Below are 22,167 nucleotides of genomic sequence, written 5' to 3'. Positions count from 1 at the left end.
TATATTACCTTTCTTAGTAATGCTTTAAAATAAGGTTACATTCGTTAACATTAGTAAACTGCATTAGTTAACATGTACTAACAATGAAAAATACTTTTAAAACATTATTATTCATGGAGCCCTGCATGTGACATGCAGACAAAAAAAAATATATCATTGCTACAAACTAAGAATTTGTTCCCTCGTTTTAGAAATAGTTTGGATAATATAATTCATTCCCTTGTTTTAAGTAAATCATGCGAACAATATAATAATTAATTCCCTCGTTTTAAGTAAATCGTTGGCACAACATAATAAATCCCTCGTTTTAAGTAAATCGAGAGACCTAATTATTATTTTGTGCGCATGATTTACTTAAAACAAGGGAACGAATTAGTAAAACATGGCCAAGATTTACTAAATTGTAAATTAGTAATTCGTGGGAATGATTTGTTTAATTTGTGGCCACGATATACATATTTTTTCCCGCATGTTATGTGCAAGGGCTCTGTAATTAGTATTATTAATCTTAATGTTAATTTTAACATTTACTTGTACACTATTAAAATCAAAAGTTTTTTATATATCTTATTATTACATTATTTAATAAACCTGAGCTAACATGAACTAACAATGAGCAGTTGTACTTAACAAACATAAAAAAAATACTGCAACAAATGTATTGCTCATTGTTAGTGTTAGTTAATGTGTTAACTAACTTTAACTAATGGGAGCTTATTGTAAAGTGTTTTGATAAATATATAATTTTTTTTTACACTGAGCTTATAGCACTCCAAATTTAAAGCAACATTGTATAGGTAGGCAGCTCACTAGGTTTTGAAACAGAGCTTTCATATAAACCTGAACACAAATGTCATTTGTTTTATGGCCAGTGAGGAAAAGATGACCGCTGCCCGTGTCAGGAAGTGCCACAAGTGTGCCACAGGTCTGGTGAAGTCAGAGGGCTGCAACCGAATGTCGTGTCGCTGCGGCGCCTTCATGTGCTACCTCTGCCGAGACCCTATTAACGGCTACAACCACTTCTGCCAGCACGCTCGCTCGCCCGGTGCCCCCTGCCGACACTGCAAGAAGTGCTCGCTGTGGACGGACCCCACGGTAAATCTCACACTTTACACTTCAGCATCCACCTCTTTTCCTTTCATGAGATCATCCTTGTAAAACAGCAAACACCTTTAGTTTCTATACATCTATTCGGTTTACAACAGGTTTAACATCCTCCTGTAAAATATCTTCAAGCCCTTTGTTCACAACCCAGAGGGTATTTGCACTTGGGTTACACAAGGTACACAAAGTACTTCCTGTTCCTCTTTTTTGAGCCTTATTTTGGAATGGAATTGTAGGTGTTAATTTTGTAATTCAAATCACATGATTTGCATTGATTTTAATTTAATTTATTTTACTTTTTTTAATTATGACTTCTATTTGATTTAAAATTAATAGACAAAAGCTTTAAACAGACATTAAAATACGTTTACATTTTAATTGCATTATTTTAAAAATAATTCCCTAAATGTGATGCATTGATAGTGTATTCATTGTAAGAGTAATTTGGTCTTAGGATAAACACCAGGTGATATATGGTGTAATGGCTTTGTGTCAGCTTTGTATACAGGACTTTTCAGAGTTTAACACATGAGAGGTACGTCAGTGAAACATGTTTGTCTCATGTATGTTGATAGATTGGTAACTGCAGTATTCATGCATTAGCACCATCAAGCATTTGCCTCATTGCTTCTGCATCTTTATCACTCAGTACTATGATTAAAGCACAAATTGCTCATTCATTATTGACAGCACACTGAGAATTTTCCCATTTATTAATCATAAAAAGTTGTTAGAGTACATTCATAGTAGATTGATAAATGGCACAAATGTTATACAATAGTTTAAGACATCCTCCTATCGCCTACTTTTATCGCCTACATTTTGCTCAAAATGATTTTTAAGATGTATTAATAAAAAAAAAGTTATCTAGTAGAATGTCCAGACTCATTTTCCATCCTAGCTTTCAGAAATGTTTCTGCTCATGTAAATGCGCATGTAACACACATCATATCTAACCCGATTAATCAATGACTTAAAAAAACATCATGCATTTACAGAACTTTTTTATCAGTTGTTAATTTTTTAACTGTTGATTTTAAAGTGATAATTCACCCAAAAATGAAAATTCAGTAATTTACTCACCCTGATGCTGTTCCAAGCCTGTATGAGTTTCTTTCTTCTTCTGAACACAAAAGATGCAATTTTAAAGAATGTTGGTAACCAGACAGTTGATGGCACCCATTAACATGTTTTCTATGGAAGTCAGTCGGTGCCGTCAACTGTCTGGTTACCAACATTCTTTAAATTATTCAACAGAAGAAATAAACTCATACAGGTTTGGAACAACTTAAGGGTGAGTAAATGATGACAATATTTTCATTTTTGGGTGAACTATCCCTTTAAATATAATTCAGCTAAAAACAAAAATAAGAATTAAAAAAAATAAAAAAATATATATATTATGTGTATATAATAGTATATTATATTATATATTTGGGCTTTTAGTTAGGGGCAAAAGGGGATCGCTCGAATAATACAGGGGTGTGCTGGATTTATAACACGACAAAATGAGAGTATCATTGGAATATGGAATAATGATCATTTTGTCTCTATTACCTTTTTTTAAATGATCGTTGGAATCCAAAATCAAGCAATCACTCAGCTCTACTCCACACCATAAAAGGAGGATGAGAAGCTTCATAAGTTCAGACTTTGTGCATAATGTACATGATAAGTTTGAATGTAGGTTAACTTAAAGGTGGTGTCAGTGATTTCAGGCCCAATTTTTTTTTTATCACATTCATCTAATCTTTCCTAACGATCCGCTAGCTGCCCGCCCCATAAGCATGACGTCAAAAAAACGCGTCTCTGTAGGCAGCCTAGGCTCTGAGATCTGCACACAAAAACAATTGGTTTCACCAACCACTCAAAACCAAAACAAATAGTGTTCCAACCAATCACCGACAGGGGGAGGGTGTTGTGAGGTTTTGAGCCAGCTTCTTCTTCAGCTCCGACTTCACGTGCAGCCGTGCACGAGCACAAAACCTCACAACACACCCTCCCACTGTCGGTGATTGGTTGGAACACTATTTGTTTTGGTTTTGAGTGGTTGGTGAAACCAATTGTTTTTGTGTGCAGATCTCAGAGCCTAGGCTGCCTACAGAGACGCGTTTTTTTGACGGCATGCTTATGGGGCGGGCAGCTAGCGGATCGTTAGGAAAAATTAGATGAATGTGATAAAAAAAAATTTGGGCCTGAAATCACCGATACCACCTTTAAATTGGATAGGAGAGATAGCTTTTGTATTTGATGTGTGTTGTTACCATTAAATTCTGCTAGCTGTCCATGGGAACAATAAAGTCAGGGTTTGGAACGACGTAAGGATGAGTAGAGGGCAATGGAATTGTCATTTTTGTCAATTGTATTATTGTGATCGCTAAGCAGTGAGAATAATTGAGAAATCCTTTTCCGGTTGATCCAGTAGTTTCACTAATTATCCGATTAAGGCATTTGAATCCTGTTTTTGTGTGAAGAGCGCAGTCAGGGTGCCGTCCTGCTGACAGCCCGGGGGCTGCAATTACCCCTCCTTTCAGAGCCGTGCCTAATCACCTGGCACCGTACACCAGGCCTAACTGGTGAACTTGAGCTGTTTTGTGTTTGACCGATGAAGTGGACTCCTCCCAAGTTCATCTGATTTCCCGTTTTTGCCAAGGTCTGACATGGACGTTGGCATGAGATTGTTTCTGGCGGGGTTTGCTGGTCTTTCCGCATGATTGAACAATAACCGGAGAGCCTGATTACTGTGCCTTGTTTTTTTTGAAAGGCTTTTTTGTTTTCTCCACTTTTCTATCTCTTCTGCCCCTCTCATTTACTGTGTCTTTTTCAATCCACAGCAAGATGATGAGCGAATCATTCAGGAGATTCAAAAAGAAGGTGAAGCGGAGTTAAATAAGAAGACCAATCACTCAGGTCAGTGTTCCTCAACTGGATAACTTTAGTCGGCCACCTAAACCCAAATCCTGTCAAATGATATTCTGTAACCTCTCCCTCAGAAACCACAGGGAAGCGAGTGGGTCCTCCCCCTGAGCCCATCCCAGCGAAGCGCCCTCGGGTCACAGTGCAGGTCCCCAACGCAGCTCCTCAGGCCGTACGTGCCCCTCTGCTCATCCCCCAGGTCATGCTACCCGGGCCGCAGCAGCATCTTTTCCTTCAGCCCATTCCAGCCCCCTACGTGCCCCCGTTGCCCAACCTCCCTCCAGTAAATTACAACCCACGTAACATGAACTTTGACTTCAATATGCCTATGCACTATGGACCACCGCATCGCTTCTTTCAAAGACCTCTTTGAGGACACCATGGTACAGAGAGCCACATTCAAACTACTAAAAAAAAAAAAATTCCAAGATTCTGTCTTAACCGTTAGCCCTCGCTGTTTTTTTTCTACGTATTTTGTAACCAGAACCAAACTGATTTTTCTGGAGAGTTATAAAGACGCCTGTTGGCTTCGTTGTTGAAAGTCATTTTTTTGAACAACATACTGAAGTGAATAATATGAACGCCTGTTAGTTTTCAGATGAATAAAACAAAGTACTTGATTTAAATTTAAACATTGTTTGTTTGCAAAATCAGTCAATATGGGCAATAACAGTCAATATTTTCTGAAATTACAAATACATTTTGGGTTTGGCTGCCATGAGGTTTAATATTTTACTTTTTTTGTTTTAATCCAGGGTTTGTCTTATTTTGACATCTTTACTAGATTATCATTTTGATTACTATTGATGCCATTTCCGATCTATAAATCAAACTTACTATTTGTAGCGCCAGTTTGCTACTAAAGTTTACATTACCGTTCAAAAGTTTGGGGTCAGTCAATTTTTTTTTAAATAAATTAATTTTATACAGCAAGGATACATTCAATTGGTCAAACATGACAACAAAGACATTTAGTGTTAAAAAAGATTTATATTTCGAATAAATGCTGTTCTTTTAGCTTTGTTCAAAGATTCCTGAAGAAAATGTTAAAATAAGGATCTTACCTGATTTGTATCACATCAGAGTTGGAGGAACTGTATATGTAAATGTGATGGTGGAGAGTATTCTAATTTAATTAGATGATGGACATTTCTTTGTTCAAACTGTGAGCTTGACACGCTCTCTTCTGTTGAGTTATTTTTATAAACTTGATTATAATTCCTTGCTTTCCATGTTCATACATGTCCTCGTTTCAGTTCTTAGGTTGTTCTTTTTGAAGCTGAACATCAGCAAGCCCAGATGAAATTTTCCAGACAAATGTTCTCAGTATTCTGCTATATTGATGTAAGCATGATTTAGCCTTGAGGTGTTGGTCACATTAGCAAAACTTTGGTAAAAAGTAATGGGCAAAGAACATCCAACGTCCAAAGTGTAGCGATCCATGGTCACTTCCAAACTAAGTACTTTTATATTGGGCAGATTAGTCTATATATTTAACAAATGAACATGTTGTTGCAGAAATCTGCTGTTTTTACAGGCACTATCCATGTGGAACTGCTAATCAGACACTGATCATCTCACAAAATTATTCAGGAACTGTTGCTTTTGGCTTGTGTAATGGAGCTGCTCAATAATTTAGCACATAGGCCCATAATGCCTGTGGAGAGGGTTGTTTATTGTGTTGTATTGCGTGACTCGTCCATTGGCGTGACTGCAGTGCAGTGAGACTCCTGCAGAGAGTCCGGTCCTCTTGCCCAGAGCTTTAACAAAGAGCCAGAGCTCTTGTCCATTAATGGAGCCCACAGGATCCAGAGGTCCAGCTCTCCGCCCCACTGGCACCAGCCCCTCTGCCCCAGGCCTTATTCAGACCCCTCATGCCTCTTAAAGCACATTACTCGCCCTCACAGAGAGCACAAGGCACTTACAGAAGCCTTTTCTTGGTGAAATGTAGAGATGGTGGTGTGGAGACCATCGAGTGTCAATCAAACTAGAAGAAATAACCAGCAGCCTGAGGTGTAACACAATCCTGAAAAGATCAGGATAATCTGGGCCATCTTCACCCATCTGTTGTCGGTGGCATATCTAAGGCACACCTGTCACGGTGCAGGCAAATGAGAAATGATCTTGAGCAATGAAGGTCCATTGTCAATAGTGTAGTGATGCATGAAGCGCCATTTTACTCAGAGGTCACTTCCAAACTAAGCAGTTTTATATTGGTCAACGTGACAAGTTTGCGTTCAAATTTGAACAAACTTGAATACGGTGTGAACACGTTCCTCATGCAAAATACCCAATTGTGCATATTCCTATTCAGATGACTGCATTTTGCCTGCAGAATTTCACCATACAAAAGTGACCATAACCTTACACAGTGCTTTCATCTACCAGTAAGACAAGATCTATCAAATTAGTCAACATGAATGACAACCATTCCAATTCTGCATAAATCTTCAGATTCTTCTGTTTTTACAGGCCCAATCCATGTAGACCTGCTAATCAGACACTGACCATCTGACAAAATTACTCAGGAGCTGTTTCTTAAGGTGTCTCAGTTTGACATTGTAACCTCCTAATGGGCCAGCAGATGGAAGATCTTTAGGCCTGTAGGCCTACAGGTGTGAAGGGGTCGACCCTGGCAGCTTGAGCTCAACGCGCCCACCGCTTAAGAGCTTCCTGAAACTGGATCTGTTCCCCTGAATCTTCTACCTTATGTTTCATGAAGTCACTGTCACAAGTCAAGTCAATGTAAATCTGCCTGAAGATAGATTAATATTCCTCGTCCTTTCTTCAAGATATTATGAAGATATGATAGTGTACAGATGATCTACAGAGGGATGTTCAGTGTATGTTGTAATTGCTCATGTTAAGTTTTCCTTCTTTTGTGTTACTCAACCCCTGGCGTGAAGGGCTGGATTCGCAGTCACGAGAGTGTCATCATCCCCCGTTGTGATGCCCAAGGCGGTGGTCAAACATGATTTCCCGGGATCAGCAATGGTCATGTGACTGCTGGAGCTGCTGTCCATGTCTTATGATATCAAACTCCCAGAGACTAGATTATTTGTTAGGAAGCATAAACAAGGAAACTATTCTTATTCCTGTATTAGTACACCCATGTTTTTTTTCTGTTTTTTTTTCTTTTTCGTTTGCCTTTTGTTGCGATCTTATTCTTATACAATAACTAAGCTTGTAAAAAAAAACTGTCTGGCATTTAGGAAACAGTCATCAGTGTTTTTTCAGCTCTTTTCTTCACAGACACGACATCGTCTTTGTAATTCAGTGTTAAACCATTTTTGGAGGGTGCCTGTGATCATTTTCTGTATGCATTGTTGAGTGTGTTTCTTTTGCATTCAGCCGATCAGTAAAGCTTATTTTAGTGAGTAAACCTAATATAGCAAGCTGAATTAATTTTGGATATAATTTGCATAATTCAGTATTTTAGTCAGTAAGACTTTTCAATACTTCTATTCAGCAAGGTCACATTAGATTGACCAAAAGGGACAGTAAATAAATTTAGCCTGTAATGTTACAAAAGATTTATATCTCAAATAAATGCTGTTCTTTTGGATTTCTTCAAAGAATCCTGAAAAAAAACTGATAAGCTAATATATATATATATATATATATATATATATATATATATATATATATATATATATATAATTATTAAGCAGCATAACTGTTTTCAACATTGATAAGAAATGTTTATTGAGCAGCAAATTAGCATATTTGAATGATTTCTGGAGGATCATGTTAAACACTAGAATTTGAATTGCTTGCTTGACTTTATTTGATAAAAAATTTGACAGCTCAATGTTGACATTTTTACACACAATTAAATATTGAAAATATGAAAATGCTAAATAGGTAAAATGTTGCAAGACGAGGTAACGTGACTAGTACAGTAACCGTTTGAAATGAAGGATGTGTCGGTGTACCATGCAAGAGTAGGTACAGTAGTATTCCATTCCACTCAGCTCTTGTTTAAATACAAATTGCTTTAAATATAACAAAAAATGCAAATACATGGAAACATTGAAACCACATGCATAATTAAAGAAACGTCATGACATTTCGCACAGTGCAAACATTGTTCACACCGACCGTTACAGACACATCTGTGCGAAAGCTGTTGTGCTGCTCTGGTGCGTTTAAAATACCCACGTGATGTCTGATTCTGAATTCAGCTTCTGATCTCGACCGCCACATACATCGATGAAAATGTTGTCTAGAAGAAAATCTCTGCCTGCCCACCTGAAAAACTGCAGCTCCAGACCCACCATCATCAACCCCCACAACAGAGCCCCCTTAATTGTTCATGGTCTGAGTTGCCATGGAAACATTGGTCCTCGTGTCAGCCAGACTAGATCATTTAACCCTTTCAGGTTTTTCTTTTTCTTTTTCTTTTTTTCTTACTTCATTGAAAACCTGAATGGGCGTCATCTTCAGCAGTCAGACTGTATTTGTTATAACACTCATGAAGACTAATTGGTGTACCAATCAATTTGGTGTATAATTATTTATTGAACTCACAAATGGCTGAGCGGCTTGTTCGATGTCCTAAAGTTAACCTAATTTCCCAGCGTAAATAATACGAGGCAAAACTGTCTTTGTGGGTGCAAGCTGTAGAGAGGACCCTGCATGCTCCTGGTGGTCTGGCTTTAAAAACCTTTATCTAGTAATTTTAAAGAATTGCATTAGTAGGCCTAGCCTAGTTAGGCTATGCTATTCCACAATACACATTTGAAATGCACTGGTCATTTATGATTTGTTGCGTTGAAACTGTCGTACATTTGATCTACTTATTATTTCTCACATATGCGTAGCCTACGTGTAGGCTACGTATGATTCAGAAGAAGAAAAAAAATGCGTAGCCTACGCCTCTCTTCCAGAAGTAATATTTATGAATTGCAAATTATCTTGAAATTGGGCGCAGCTGAATGGTTTCAGATCTCCGCCTTGTAAATGCCACCTAATTCATGTCATTAACATATAAAAGAGCAGCAGACAAAGTCCAAATCCTTTACTTGAGAATGGCGAACTTGCCGAATGGCTTAGATTTTCAAATAGGCCTGCATGCAGTGGCTACACCGACTCTCTGCCACAAGGAAAAATGCATATTAGGCTACGCAAGTTTAGAACCTGACAACCTGGCTTTTCCACGTCAAAGATAAATATGAACGTTGGCGTGGATTGTAGCGTATACGCACACTATTTTCAGGTCTATTTCCATTAAGAAAACTTTCCTTGACCAAATAACCAAACCTTAAAAAAAGAACATTCTGTGAACGTTAGAATAAGGTTATGGGAACGTTACAAAACGTTCTACAAACCAAAAATTAACGTTCTATTTCCGTTAAGAATACTTTCCTGGCTAACCAGGGGAAGGTTAGAATAACATTATTGGAACGTTAAAATAATTTTAGAATAACATTCTATTTCCGTTAAGAAACCTTTCCTTAAACAAACCTTAAAAAGATTGTTCTGGGAACGAACAATTGTTAGCTGGGTATAGCCTACGTGATCTGGGCATCTCCATTCCCTCATTCATATTCACATTCCTTTGTTGCTTTTATTAGGATCTTACTGAAATTTGGCTTTTTAAATCTATTTACGGTTTGCAGGAAGGATCACGTGCTTTGAATTTGTGTTTCTATCTGGCAGTACAGCCTCCACTCACCATTTTAGACTACTTGATCTTCTATAAATGATATTTTTGTTTCTTCAAAAACTGGGCAGATGGGATCGAAATCATTTTGCAAATTGCTGCTCCAGCAATAACACAGAACAAAAGCCTCATTGACGGAGTGGTCGCCAGCAAAAAAGAAAAAAAGATGGAGTTGAGGTCTCAAGAGAAAACCAATTTCTCTCATTTTGAGCCCTTCAGCAGCCGGGTAAACTTTTGAAAAACTCTGGGAGCTGCGGTCATACTTCAGCAAATTCTGCAGTCAATCCTTGAGACAATTAGCAAGATAAAGCCATATCACAATCTTTATGGTCGTTTTGCCACTTAAAGAGAATCAAGATTTTTGAATGTTTATTTTTTAGAATTAAAAACAAATTCACTGACAGAGTTTCATATTCAAACCGTATTTATTTCAGGATTTCATTTGTACCCATGGTACATAAGGAAACATAACCATAATATCAAAAAAAATGTAAAAAGACATTTGTAAAGACTTTACAAAGTATAGATGTGGAATGTCTTTTCCCCCCCATAATGGCCTTCTAAAGCACAGTCATTATCATTCCCATAGCAATGCAAGATCAATATTCAAGCTGTAGAATAAACCATTCTTAAATAATGAGCAGTTTTGCTCAAAGTGGCTGTGTTAGTTTGATGCACACCTGAAATCTAATTAAGCACCAGTTTAAATCTTTAATTAGTCAATCTTGTGTGTGGTGTTAATGTCTTCCTTTTGGCTTTTTCACTGAGGTCTTAATGCACTGTAATGTGTGTGTATAATGGAACAAGGTTTATGATAATGTCTGTGCCTTTTCAAAAACAGCAGCAAAGTGTAAGGTGACATTTCCAGTGACTTTTCCAGATCAGACCACTGCACGAGTCCAGTGAACTCAGACCCCGCCATTCCTTTGGGATTTGTCAGGATCAAGAGGAAAAGTGGTTTAAATTTACCATAAATACTGTGTTGAACCTGCAACAACATACCTCACGTCGGTATCACACACCCACAGCTGCACAGCACACAAATTACTGATGACATCACTTTTGAGTTGCAGAAAACGTTTCCAATTTTAATATCTATCCCCCCCCCCCCATTTACAATTCCAGGCACATCCCTTATTATGAGATGAGGGACTGTACGGTACCAATCCAGTTCTCTTGGTTTTTCCTCTTTTTAAACATTAAAATTATTTCTAATGGCACAGATAGTGAGGCAGCTCCATCACTGCCGTACTTCAAATACGAAAAACAAAACAGTGTAGCTCATGGCCATTTCAGTGGTCCAAGAGCTTCCTGCATAACTCTGTCAAGTGTATAGAACAAAAATAAAAAACAGAAAAAAAACATTCATACATTTACCTGTAAATATTGCCTTTGTCCTCGGATCATTAGGGTTGGTACTTATGACTGGCAATACAGTGGGAGGCATTACATCAATAGCTCACAGTCACAAGGTTCTTTAACATATTTTGCTATGTGTTAATATTAAGAGTGTGAGGCTCATACAGGACTGTCCAAAGACAAGGGAGAGGGATCACACTACAATCTGGTACATCAAAATCCTGTGGCTCGACGTGTGGCACCCGCCCGCATAGTCGATCTTCCAGAGAGTGGACCGATTTGAATGCCAGTCAAATATTAGGACAGATTAAGAGATGACACAAGGTGTGCTTTAACCACACAACAAACACAAATTTAGATGCCAGTTAAGTCCCAGAAGTCCCAGTTGTGGCCACTCGTTGTCAATAAAAACCGTGCAACATTGCAGTAATGTTATGGCACACAAACGCTGGAGTATTTAGACATAATCGAGTATACGTGACTAAAGTAAGCCCCTTCACCTGTAGGTTTTTCTCTGCTATTGGCCCCTGTGCTCACTCATTCAAAAATCATATTCAAAATGCATAACAGAAAGGGAAAAAAAAAAAACTGGAAAGAAAAAGCCACAGTGGTTACTTAAGTGCTTTTAGTACTCCCACATAGTGGAGCCGTCCAGATCATCGGCGTTGGCCTTCAGAACACCTGCGTGATCGCCCTTGAGATATTTCCCCTCGGCTGACTTGATGGCCACTTTGTTGTAGTCGCAAAACTCCAGGAAGAAGTCCACCGGGGTGTCGCTACTGCTGATCACGTTCGATTCACTGGCCACCATCCAGTACTTCCCTGTGGAGTCTGAGAGGAGATTCAAGGGGTCAAGGAAAGTCTTAAAACCTTCAACAAGGTAAAGTCAAAAGTGAAACATTATTAAAGCGCAAACAAACCTTGTAAGCTGTAGGCTCCATCTCTAAACTCCAACCCAAAGACATCATACGAGGAACGGTTGGAGTCCAGGGTGCCCGTCACCTTCCTGCAGCCAATGAAGCCGTGCTCCCCTCTCAGCACGATGAGGGGCCTATTGATGAGCTTCATCAGGAACTCCTCGCTCTCACCTGTAAAAGCCATTTCTCAAAATCAAGGCTCACAATAGTCAAGCAGCAAATGTTTGTGCTATTGATGTGGTTCATTTAAAATGGCCACAGATTGAGTGGCAATCCATCAACATACGGTCTACTAAATCACTGCAGCGTTGCCAAACAAAAGGTTGAAAATAGTGTACAACACTCCACCCCACCTGCTGAGTCAATAGTGGCAGCCAGCTGTCCATTCTTTTTGGCGGCCACATATTTTCCATTGGTGGCACGCAGTGTTATCTTCTTCCCACGCCACTCAATGTCGAAATAGCAGTTAGCAGACCTGGGTGAAGAGATTATACATGAAAATATGAAATATAAATCTGCATTCATTGTCATCATAATTATCAAAACCTTAAAACAGAAAAACACAATTTGTTTTTAAAAAAAAATGGACCTATGAAAAATAGTTGCATGTAGATAGTTTTACTGCAACACAGAATGTGTTTGTGAAGGAATAATATTCTAAAGTGCTCTTATATTACATTAACAGAATTAAATAATTTTGTTTCTTTGTATTTTAATGGCATGCCAACTTCCAAACTGGGAGCCAGGTAAAAAATTGCTAGGTAAAAATATTATTAAATTAAATATAAAATACTGCTAAATACTGCTCAAAAGTTTGGGTTCAGTGTTTAAGAAAGAAAGAAAGAAAGAAAGAAAGAAAGAAAGAAAGAAAGAAAGAAAGAAAGAAAGAAAGAAAGAAAGAAAGAAAGAAAGAAAGAAAGAATCACGTTTTCCACAAAAATCTTAAGCTGCTGTTTTCAACATTGATAATTTAGAAATGTTGCTTGAACATCAAATCATCATATTAGAATGATTTCTGAAGGATCATGTGACACTGAAGACTGGAGTAATGATGCTGAAAATTCAGCTTTGACATCACAGGAATAAATTAGCCTACATTTAAGTAATTATTAAAATACAAAGCAGAAAGCAATATTGACATATTTACTGTATTTCTGATTGAATAATGCAGCCTCAGAACATAAGACACTCTCAAAAACAAAACAAAAAATCTTGCCATCCCCATAATTTGAACGGTGTACATGTCTAATCACAAACTCTTAAACTAAATGTGGTCTCACTTTAATGTTTTTAAAAGGGTCTATAAATAATAATTTATTATAATTTTAATTTATGGTTATTTCTGATGTTGAAGAAAATTGGAGATGAGATAAGAATACTACTTATAGATGTCAGCTGATTTTCTGTCTAATATTTGTAAGTTATTGACCCACAACACACTGGATGCAAGATGATATAAAAAAAAAATTGGACCCACCAGTACACACAGATTTTTTTTCCGCCATCTAGTATGAATGCTAGTATGAAAACATTTACAATACTCAAATGATCCTCTGCATTGTGGTATGTTTCTGTGATTCACACTCACTTAGTCGAGGCAGTGCACTGGAGGCCACCGTTAGCTGTGAGGGTCCAGTATTTGCCAGTGCAGGTCCTGAAGGCACACTTCTTCGTGTCCTTACTGATTTCCATCTGGAAGGTCTCCTGGTCACCTTCTTCATCCTGGTTGGCAGAGAGGTCCATGCCTGAGAAACACAAAAGCATACTGTGAAACCCATTATAAAAACCACCAAACCCCTGACTCTCACAACGCATCTTTGATCTGGATCAGGCACGCTGAGTGAGCAGAGACGGAGTTAACGGCAGTTTAGGGATGATAATCTTCGCGATTACTTAAAAGAGTGTTGAATGTCAGGCTAAAGAGTGTTGAATGTCAGGGACTATCACTCTGGCAATTGCTTTGGCCTCCTCACACACACACACATACACAGAGTTAATCTCCTTAGGAATTTTGGTCTGTCATTTATGCCAGGATGCTTAGTGGGAGGCTTCAGGACAACAATAGGTCAATGCATGTTTGTATTTTAGATTCATGAAGCTTGTTGAAAGACCAGACCACCAGTCCTCTACTGCAGGAAATGTAATTAAACTCCATTGCATGCATTTAGACAGACATTCATCAGATAAAGCTTGTATTTACGGTCTAAACCTTTTTAAAGAGGAAAACATAATTTAATGTCAGGTTTTTGGAAGGAAATATTAGATACATTAAGGTAAACATCTATGAAATGACATGTAAGAGCCATAATTTAATTAAGCTCTACTCTAAGAATAGATCCTCCAAAAAAGGTTGGTAGGAGAAAAAAAAAAAAAAAACCTTTCAAAAACACTGTCATACACATAACCTATATTTTTAATCTGCGATTCGCCATGATTGCTTTCATGTTCCCATTTCACCAAGCTCCTAATACATCTACATGAAATTGCGTATTACCACCGCCGTGGCCTGGCCTCAAGAAGGCGGATTGAGTTTCCACAGAAATATGCGTGCCTGAACGAGCAAGGAAAATAAATGACCAAGATGAGAAACACATGGCAGCAAATGGAAGATCTGCACAGGAGAATGACTACGACACCCGGAGACTTGCTCTAAATCTGTCTCGGCAGGACAAGGGGGTGGGAAATTCCCTCAATCATTCTAAGGGAGGTACGGATCCTCAACCGGCATTTAAATTGTTTGGGAGGATCTTAAGCCACCAGCAGACACACCCCCAACCCCCATCGCTCGATTCATCCACTCGACAACTGGAGGGAGTCTTTAACCTTGGCAGCAAAAAATCGTAGAGACATATTTAGGATGTTTTAGGTTTATTTCACAATTACAGAGAATTGCCAAACACTTAAATGAGCTCATCGGTCAAGCAGCTGCCTTCATATTGCAGCAAAGACAAACAATTCTCAAATGAACACAAAATATAACGGTTGGGAAACCATTTTAGCATTTATGGAATGACAGACATCCGATGTCCTTGCCACAAAGGAAGGAAAAGCAGGCAAGCGAGCAGGGAGACTCCTAATCTTTTAAGACAGATGCATTTAAGCAAAAGTGTTTTTTTGTGCATGCTGCAATGACTAAACTTGTGCATAGCGAGGCTCTATTGTTCTGCGTGCTGGGCTGCCTAAAAGACTCTCAGCAGCTGGGCTGCATGGTGAGCTGGGGCCCAGAGCATGCTGTCTTTGTTCTCCTTCTACCCTCAGCACACGCCTGAAATCTCGACCCCCTCGCAAATTCTCTGAGGAAGGGCTCAAAGGAACATGCCACAAACATTGAACCTTGGGATTGTATCCTTGAAGGCAAATATTTGATTTAGGACAGCGTACATAGAGAGGACTGGGGGGGTCTCAGTGTAGTAAGATGTGATTTGGATGTTGTAGATCAAAATTAAGTCTATTTAGCATGAACCGCTATAAAGATAGAAATCTTGCAATACCACAAAGCTAAACAAATCACAAACCTAACAGAGGCAAAATTTATGAAACAAAAGGACATTTAGAAGAGCCCATCATGACCTGCAGAGACCAAGTGGTTCCTGGCACAGGCCCAACACTCTGGCACTGTCCTGCCCCATCCAGCAATACTGATAAACCAGAGCTGGGATTGCCAAATAAATCCCAGACATCCTCTCTTAATGATACCATTTTTTTCCAATTTAGAAGTTATTAAAACAGCAGAACACCTCATTTCATTTTCAGCAGTAATGGGTTAGTGGAGCAGTTATGGTGACACTGAAAATCGCAATATTTCACCAGTTCAGCACTATATAATTTGATCCATTATTTCAGTCTGGCAGTCTCAGGTCAATTCCTCTGGGTGTTTACAGTAATGATTGCCTTCACTCTCAACTTAATTACAGTATGCTGGACTCTACAAAATACAGCGTTATAGAATTAACAGAAGAAAGATTGTGCAAAACTGCAGACAAGGGCTTGAGTATGGATTTCATTCTCAGCTAACATTTCTATTGTGGCAATAACCAGTGTACTGTAACCCACTGGGAGCCATCAGACAGAAAAATGGAAGCAATATGGAACCTCACTTGAATGCACAACCAGATTAACCATTAAAATTATGTTTTAAGGAAACATTTGTGAGTGGACTAAACTGCAGCAAAGTGAAGCATATGGATTTTTTTTGCAGACTTTTTCCACATTTGCACTGATCCACCCCTGGGCTCTGCCTATATCCACAGAGGAACCACAAGAGAGGGAAAAGAGTTGAATACCTATAATTAAGAATGAGCTGTAGATAATTATGGAGGATTTACAGGAACCCAACCCTGACTGATGATGCCCACATAAAATGGTCCTTCTAGCATAGATGAACTCGTCATTAAGTATGAATAAAGCAGCATCGTGTACCTTGCCTGGTGGACACATTCCTGTCGTTGCCAGCGGTGAGGACAACTTGAGGGTGGCTCTGCTCCAGAAGAAAAAGCTCGTCTTTGCCAACCTTCAAACTCTTGCCGGACTTCATGGTTCCACTGGGGCCAGAGGGAGCCAGGTACTTCCCAGTGCAATCTCTGAAGACAACCTTCCCGGACCTGAACTCCAGAGTGTATCCCGTGGTCTTGTCAGGCTTCTGGGACAGGCTTCCATCGTTCTTCAGGAAGCGGTTGTCGGAGGTCTGTAGGTGGTACCTCTGGTCCTGGAAGACCAAGGTGATGAGGGAATCAACGCCCCAGGGAACATCTCGGTCAATGGCGATCTCGTTCTGCTCGGAGCTCAAGTGCGCGTATCTTTTCCTGGTGACGCTGAAGATGTTGACCTGCGGGTGCATGGCAATGTGCACGCTCCATTTCTCGGCGATTGAGATGGTCTGGGCGAAGCAGGTAATTCTGTCCTCGGTGCCGCCCAAGTAGCGCTTGTGAGGCTCAGACTGCAGGGACCAGCGCCCATCATCATGTGCAGTGATTACGAACCGACAATCCTCGCTCGGGGTCTCGCTGTCACCCGTGACGTTGCCGTCTTTGTCAGCTGCGATGTACCTCCCCAGATGGCTCTTCAGGTAGAACATGTTTGAGTCATCGCCGTCCTGCTCCAAGGTCCAGATCTGTTTCTTCTTCATGCTGGTGGCTGATGCATTGATCTTGAAGCCGAACGTTTCAGCCGTGAGGTACTTGTTCCCACAATTGATCAATCCGAACTGGATTTTAAGCATGTCGCTGGTTCCGTTTTCAGTCATGGTTCCTGTTGGCCTTTCTGGAAAGGGTTCTGCTGGTGCACTGTGGATGATGTTGATGGGTCTCTTTGTTTTAAAGGAGCGAGCGTGCGCGCGCCTCTGTCTTTGCAGCCTCACAGCGCGAGCGCACAGACACAGCTGTGGCTTTTATACACACGAGTGATGTCACGCGCGCCGTCCCGCCTCCATTCAGCACACTCACACATCCCAAATTAATTTGGGAAACACAGAATTGGATAGTATGATCACCAGTGGAGACGTTTAACATACTACTACTTTTCGAGTGCGTAAAACAGACGCGAGCATCCTCGGAGACATCGAACTCTAGCGTGCACTTAAAAATGAAAATTCTCAAAAAGGTCTCACCCTCATGTCTTTACAAACCTGTTCAAACCACATTGATATTTTCAAAATATCTTCTTTTGTGTTATACAGGTAGAAGACAGATGTGCTGCTGAGTAAATAATGCAGAGCAGTAAGCATGTCATTTTTATTATATTTATTTTTATTTTTAAAACGGCAATCACATAACAGATCTTGGTGTCGGATTTACATAAACCATGCATTTACATAATGTTCATGCTCCAATGATATCTCTCAGCATTTGTTTTACTGCAGGAGGAATGCTACTTCACTGGCCAGTGAGAGGATGAGGCAAAACAATGCAGTGTTTATTCTGCACAAAGATATATTCATAGGCTGCACATGTTGGTCAGTGGGTTCAGGAAGGTCTAGTCAAATAAACAGAAACTTCATCCAAATACCACTGGCTCAGTTTCAACAGCAGCACACAGGCATGAGAAAATGATGCAGGACAAACATTCCATGGTGTCTTTGTAGTTTCTATGATTCTTTCATATGATTCATCATCAATCGCATTTTCCTAAAGAAATACTTTAGTGGCATACATTTACTACAGGAACTATGCAAAATGCATTACTGTAAATACACAAGCACATTATAGCTTGTTTGAAAAATCCTCTGCATGTAGGGGTGAATTCAGGGTGATTGGAACACTTTTTGCCTTTGGGATGACTTTGAGATGAAATTCCCCCTATTTCAATAAAAACTATTTTAACATAAAAAGCTAAATTCTATTATAGATTATTTAATGAAATACATGCAAAGGAGAGCATATAGTGAAATTGGATCAGACGATGAGGCACCTGTTTTATTTGCATGTCAGATTAGATATTTATCAGACCTGCTGCTAAAATGTGAATAATGGTGTTGGCTTCCCAAAACAGTATTCATTTTGTATGGTTATGTATATTTATTCAGCTTTGCAGCAGTTCAAATATCTCTGAAAAGTAAAGTAGTGGATTCTGGTGTATAATTACGAGGTGGATAAGGAAAATAAAACGGGTGAATGTGTGAGTGAAAGAGAACACATTTTCAGATTTAGCTGGGGAAATAAAAATGATGCTGCCCAGTTTGTTGCTGCAAAACATCAAATTGCGCACCCTTTAGAAACCAATGACCGCTCTGATCACCGTATTCACTGTTGTACACATTTATCCATACAATATAATATTCTTAAAATGTGACCCTGGATAACAAAACCAGTCACATGTCGCACGGGTATATTTGTGGCAATAGCCGACAATACATTATAGGGGTCAAAACTATGCCAAAAATCATTAGGATATTAAGTAAACATCATGTCCATGAAGATATTTTTGTAAATTTCCTACTATAAATATATAAAACATTTATTTTTGTGAGTGAATACAGCAAAATCGCGAACATAAATGGACAACTTTAAAAGAGATTTTCTCAATGTTTCGATTTTTTGCACCCTCAGATTCCAGATTTTCAAATAGTTGTATCTCAGCCAAATATCGTCCTATCTTAACAAACCATACATCAATGGAAAGCATATTTATTCAGCTTTCAGATGATGTATACATCTCAATTTAAAAAAATGTACCCTTGTGACTGGTTTTGTGGTCCAGGGTCACAAATCATGTTTTACTTGCATACTGTTTTGTTATTTGTATTCATATTAGTAGCATTTTTCTTTTTACCTTTTTTGTATAGTGCTTTGGTAATATTGTTATATGGCGTGTAAAAACAATTTTTTTCCATAAAGACAGAAGGAGCAAGAAAGAAAGATGAAATCTACAACTTCAACTGCAATTTAGCTTCCATTACTTGGGGTGATTAACGAGCTGAGAATGGCCGTCTACTTCACACAAATGTAAAAGAAAGTGCCCATTTAGCAAAGCCATCTCCTTTTAGATCCTCGTGCATAATGGCGGACAGTTGTGGCATTTGTCTAGGGTGATGTTTACCTAAAGAGATTAAGTCATGTCTACCACACAGAATTTCACCTTAATCCTTCCAAAAGCTGTTGGATTCAGAATGAACGGGAATCTATCTGCATTTCTAAGCGAAGGCTATCTTTGTTAACAGTGTGAAGCCAGAGCAGTTGCCATGGAGACAATGCTCCAATCTGCTGTGCTAAAATAAACCAAGGTCTGCAGCGTTAGCACACTGAAAGCTGATCACAGCAAAGCAGACACAACAGGACTTTCAGACACTGAATCTGAAGAAAGCAATGGCATATTGCTCAAAACATCTTACCAGAAATGCTATTGTACCAGCATTTACCCCTGGTTTCAAAGACAATTGCCTAGACTAAAATGCATGTTGAAAGTAACTTGCACTGATATATCTTAAAATATGTCAATGCCATTGTTTTGTCTCAGGATGCATACCAGTAATGGTTTTTTTTTTTCTAAGGCACATTTATAAAAGTTACTTAAATGTTCTAATTGAACTAAGGCTTAATCCTGGTTTAATCTAAGCCCCATCTGTGAAACCAGGCCAAGGTGTTTTAAATGGGGGTTCATGTCATAAACCCCATCATCCTATCATCATATCATCCTGTAATTTACATTTAAGGAGGAAGTTTTAAACCTTAATAAAAGCCTCAATAAGCACACTGAGAAAAACAAATAAGCCTATATTAAGTAAGCACTGACTGTGGCCCAGCTGTGCATAATGTTCCGTCTGATCCAGACAGAGTCTTTTGTGTGCTGGGAGCGGCAGAGCGGGGTGGGCATGACTGCTGATGTGAGGCTGACTTTGCAGATGCCTGAAGCCACGCGGCATGGCAACAGCACACAAACTCACATTCAACCCACTCTCTCTCCAAACAGCAGATGTGCACATGGAAATCTTTTGAAACATTTTGCATTGCCTCTGTCTCACTTGAAGAAGACGAGGAAGAGGTGCAGTGCCCGGCGTTTTGATGCCACGCTGCAGTACTGCATCAGTAATGCGACCTGGCATCTCTCTGAGCAGATGCAGAGTTTGCAGACTCACATCCTTGACACTCACACCCCTCTGGAGCCCAGCCAATCAGACACAGCCTCGCAAGTGAAACCATCCCCTCCCTCTAAGTGAAACCATCAGAGTCTGCATTACAGAGCTTCTTTGTGTTCACCATGATGAGTAATTTCTAATTTCAGCAGTACATTTAGCTTCCAGGCACTAGAGCCTTCACGAGTTGACCAAGTAAGCAAAACAGTTGTTACTGTGCACTTCTGTCTTTGCATGTGCTCGAATAATAGTGATTGTGTTACAATAAACACAACATATGCATGCACATTAACTCAAATGTTCCTTTACAACAAAACATGAAACAACAGTCAGACATGTTAAGATGATTTACAGTGGCCGCAAAAAATATTTGGACACGTGGATTAAGGTGTGGTTCAACACGTGAACTCACATATTCCACAAAGTTTGACCATCAAAAATGTTTACATTTTTGTCCTAATTTTGAACAGTTAATTACATCTGCAATATAGCAAATATTTTATCATTTAAAAACTTGCTTGGAAAGTGTGTTGCGTTCTCTTTCCCTATGAAAAAGAAGTGCACTTAATTGTATAGAATGTGCACTTGCAGTGTAATTTAAATCTTAAAAGAATATTTTTACAAAACTGTACTTGCAGAAAATGTATTATTAATAAAATAAAGGTCACTTGAGTGTACTTAAAAAGAGAGTATTCATGACCGTTTCTTAACACACTTAAGTGCACTTTTTTAAAGTTAAATCTTGTACATTTTAAATCATTACAATAGTCTTTTGTCAAGTAGCCTACATTTATTTTGAAGTGTTGACTAACATAACGCACATGTAAAATATTAAATTAACTTTAATTGTAGTCTTATTTGATATTACATTTAAAGTTAATATATTTTAAATGTACTAAACTGCAACTTTATCATAACAAGCGTGTAATTACAAATATATTTAAATAGAGTTACAAGTTTCTACGGAAAAATTAACATCAAAGTATATTTTAGTTTACCATAAATGCTATTTAAAAAAGTACATAAAGATACTTAAGTCCCCCAGGTGAAAAAGACGTACTATTAAATATATAAAAAATGTACTTGAGTTTTTAGTACAATACAAATATACTTTAATGCATTTTTAATACATTTAACAGTACGTCTTTTTCACCTGGGCCTACTTAATTTGGGGGGGGGGGGGGGGGATCACTCTCATCACTCAAAGTTCAGCTATTTGCATTTAATATAAATTAATATTATAAAACATTTTCATTTAAATGCAATTAACATGAAATTAAGTGTCCAAAAACATTACATTATGTTTGCACTTGCGTATACTCCTTTATTTCCATCGTTTTTTAAGGTATGCTGAAGTGTATTTTTTTTTTCACAAGGGTTTAAATACCACTTGGTTTGATATTTTGTAATGCAATCCCATTCATGTTCCTAAATCTGTCCAAATATGGCTGGGCTCACTGTATAGCCAGTCACTTATACACTGAAAGGCATCCTGGAACATGACGTGTACTGTTGATCTTTGTTGCACGTCAGCCTCGGGCTCAATAGCCCTTATTTTTGGACACCAAACCACAGTGGAAGAATCTAAGAGGATGTTAAGGGATGTTTCCTGCATGGGCGTGTGTTTCTGCCACACTTCC

The 22,167-nt window shown here is 38.7% G+C and overlaps 2 protein-coding genes across 2 annotated transcripts in view; one reads left to right on the top strand and one right to left on the bottom strand.

Annotated features, from left to right (window-relative positions):
- rnf216 (ring finger protein 216) overlaps positions 1 to 4,652 on the top strand; it is a 30,083-nt gene extending 25,431 nt beyond the window's left edge. The window contains exons 15-17 of the mRNA XM_084086546.1: positions 873 to 1,095; positions 3,939 to 4,014; positions 4,098 to 4,652. Of these exons, the coding sequence (XP_083942672.1) occupies positions 873 to 1,095; positions 3,939 to 4,014; positions 4,098 to 4,393 (595 nt within the window). The 3' untranslated portion in view covers positions 4,394 to 4,652. The remainder of the gene's footprint in view (positions 1 to 872; positions 1,096 to 3,938; positions 4,015 to 4,097) is intronic.
- A 5,439-nt stretch (positions 4,653 to 10,091) lies between these two features.
- fscn1a (fascin actin-bundling protein 1a) lies at positions 10,092 to 17,336 on the bottom strand. The gene is made up of 5 exons (XM_084086536.1): positions 16,381 to 17,336; positions 13,550 to 13,706; positions 12,315 to 12,436; positions 11,965 to 12,132; positions 10,092 to 11,875 (listed from the first exon to the last, which is right to left on the bottom strand). The coding sequence occupies exons 1-5, from the start codon at positions 17,201 to 17,203 to the stop codon at positions 11,670 to 11,672; spliced, it is 1,476 nt and encodes a 491-aa protein (XP_083942662.1). The 5' UTR covers positions 17,204 to 17,336; the 3' UTR covers positions 10,092 to 11,669.
- Between the last annotated feature and the right edge of the window lie 4,831 nt (positions 17,337 to 22,167).

Source organism: Abramis brama (assembly GCF_963993115.1).
Source record: "Abramis brama genome assembly, chromosome: 1".
Taxonomy (NCBI): Eukaryota; Metazoa; Chordata; class Actinopteri; order Cypriniformes; family Leuciscidae; genus Abramis; species Abramis brama.
Note: the sequence above shows the minus strand (reverse complement) of the source record. Positions and strands in the feature narration are given on the sequence as shown.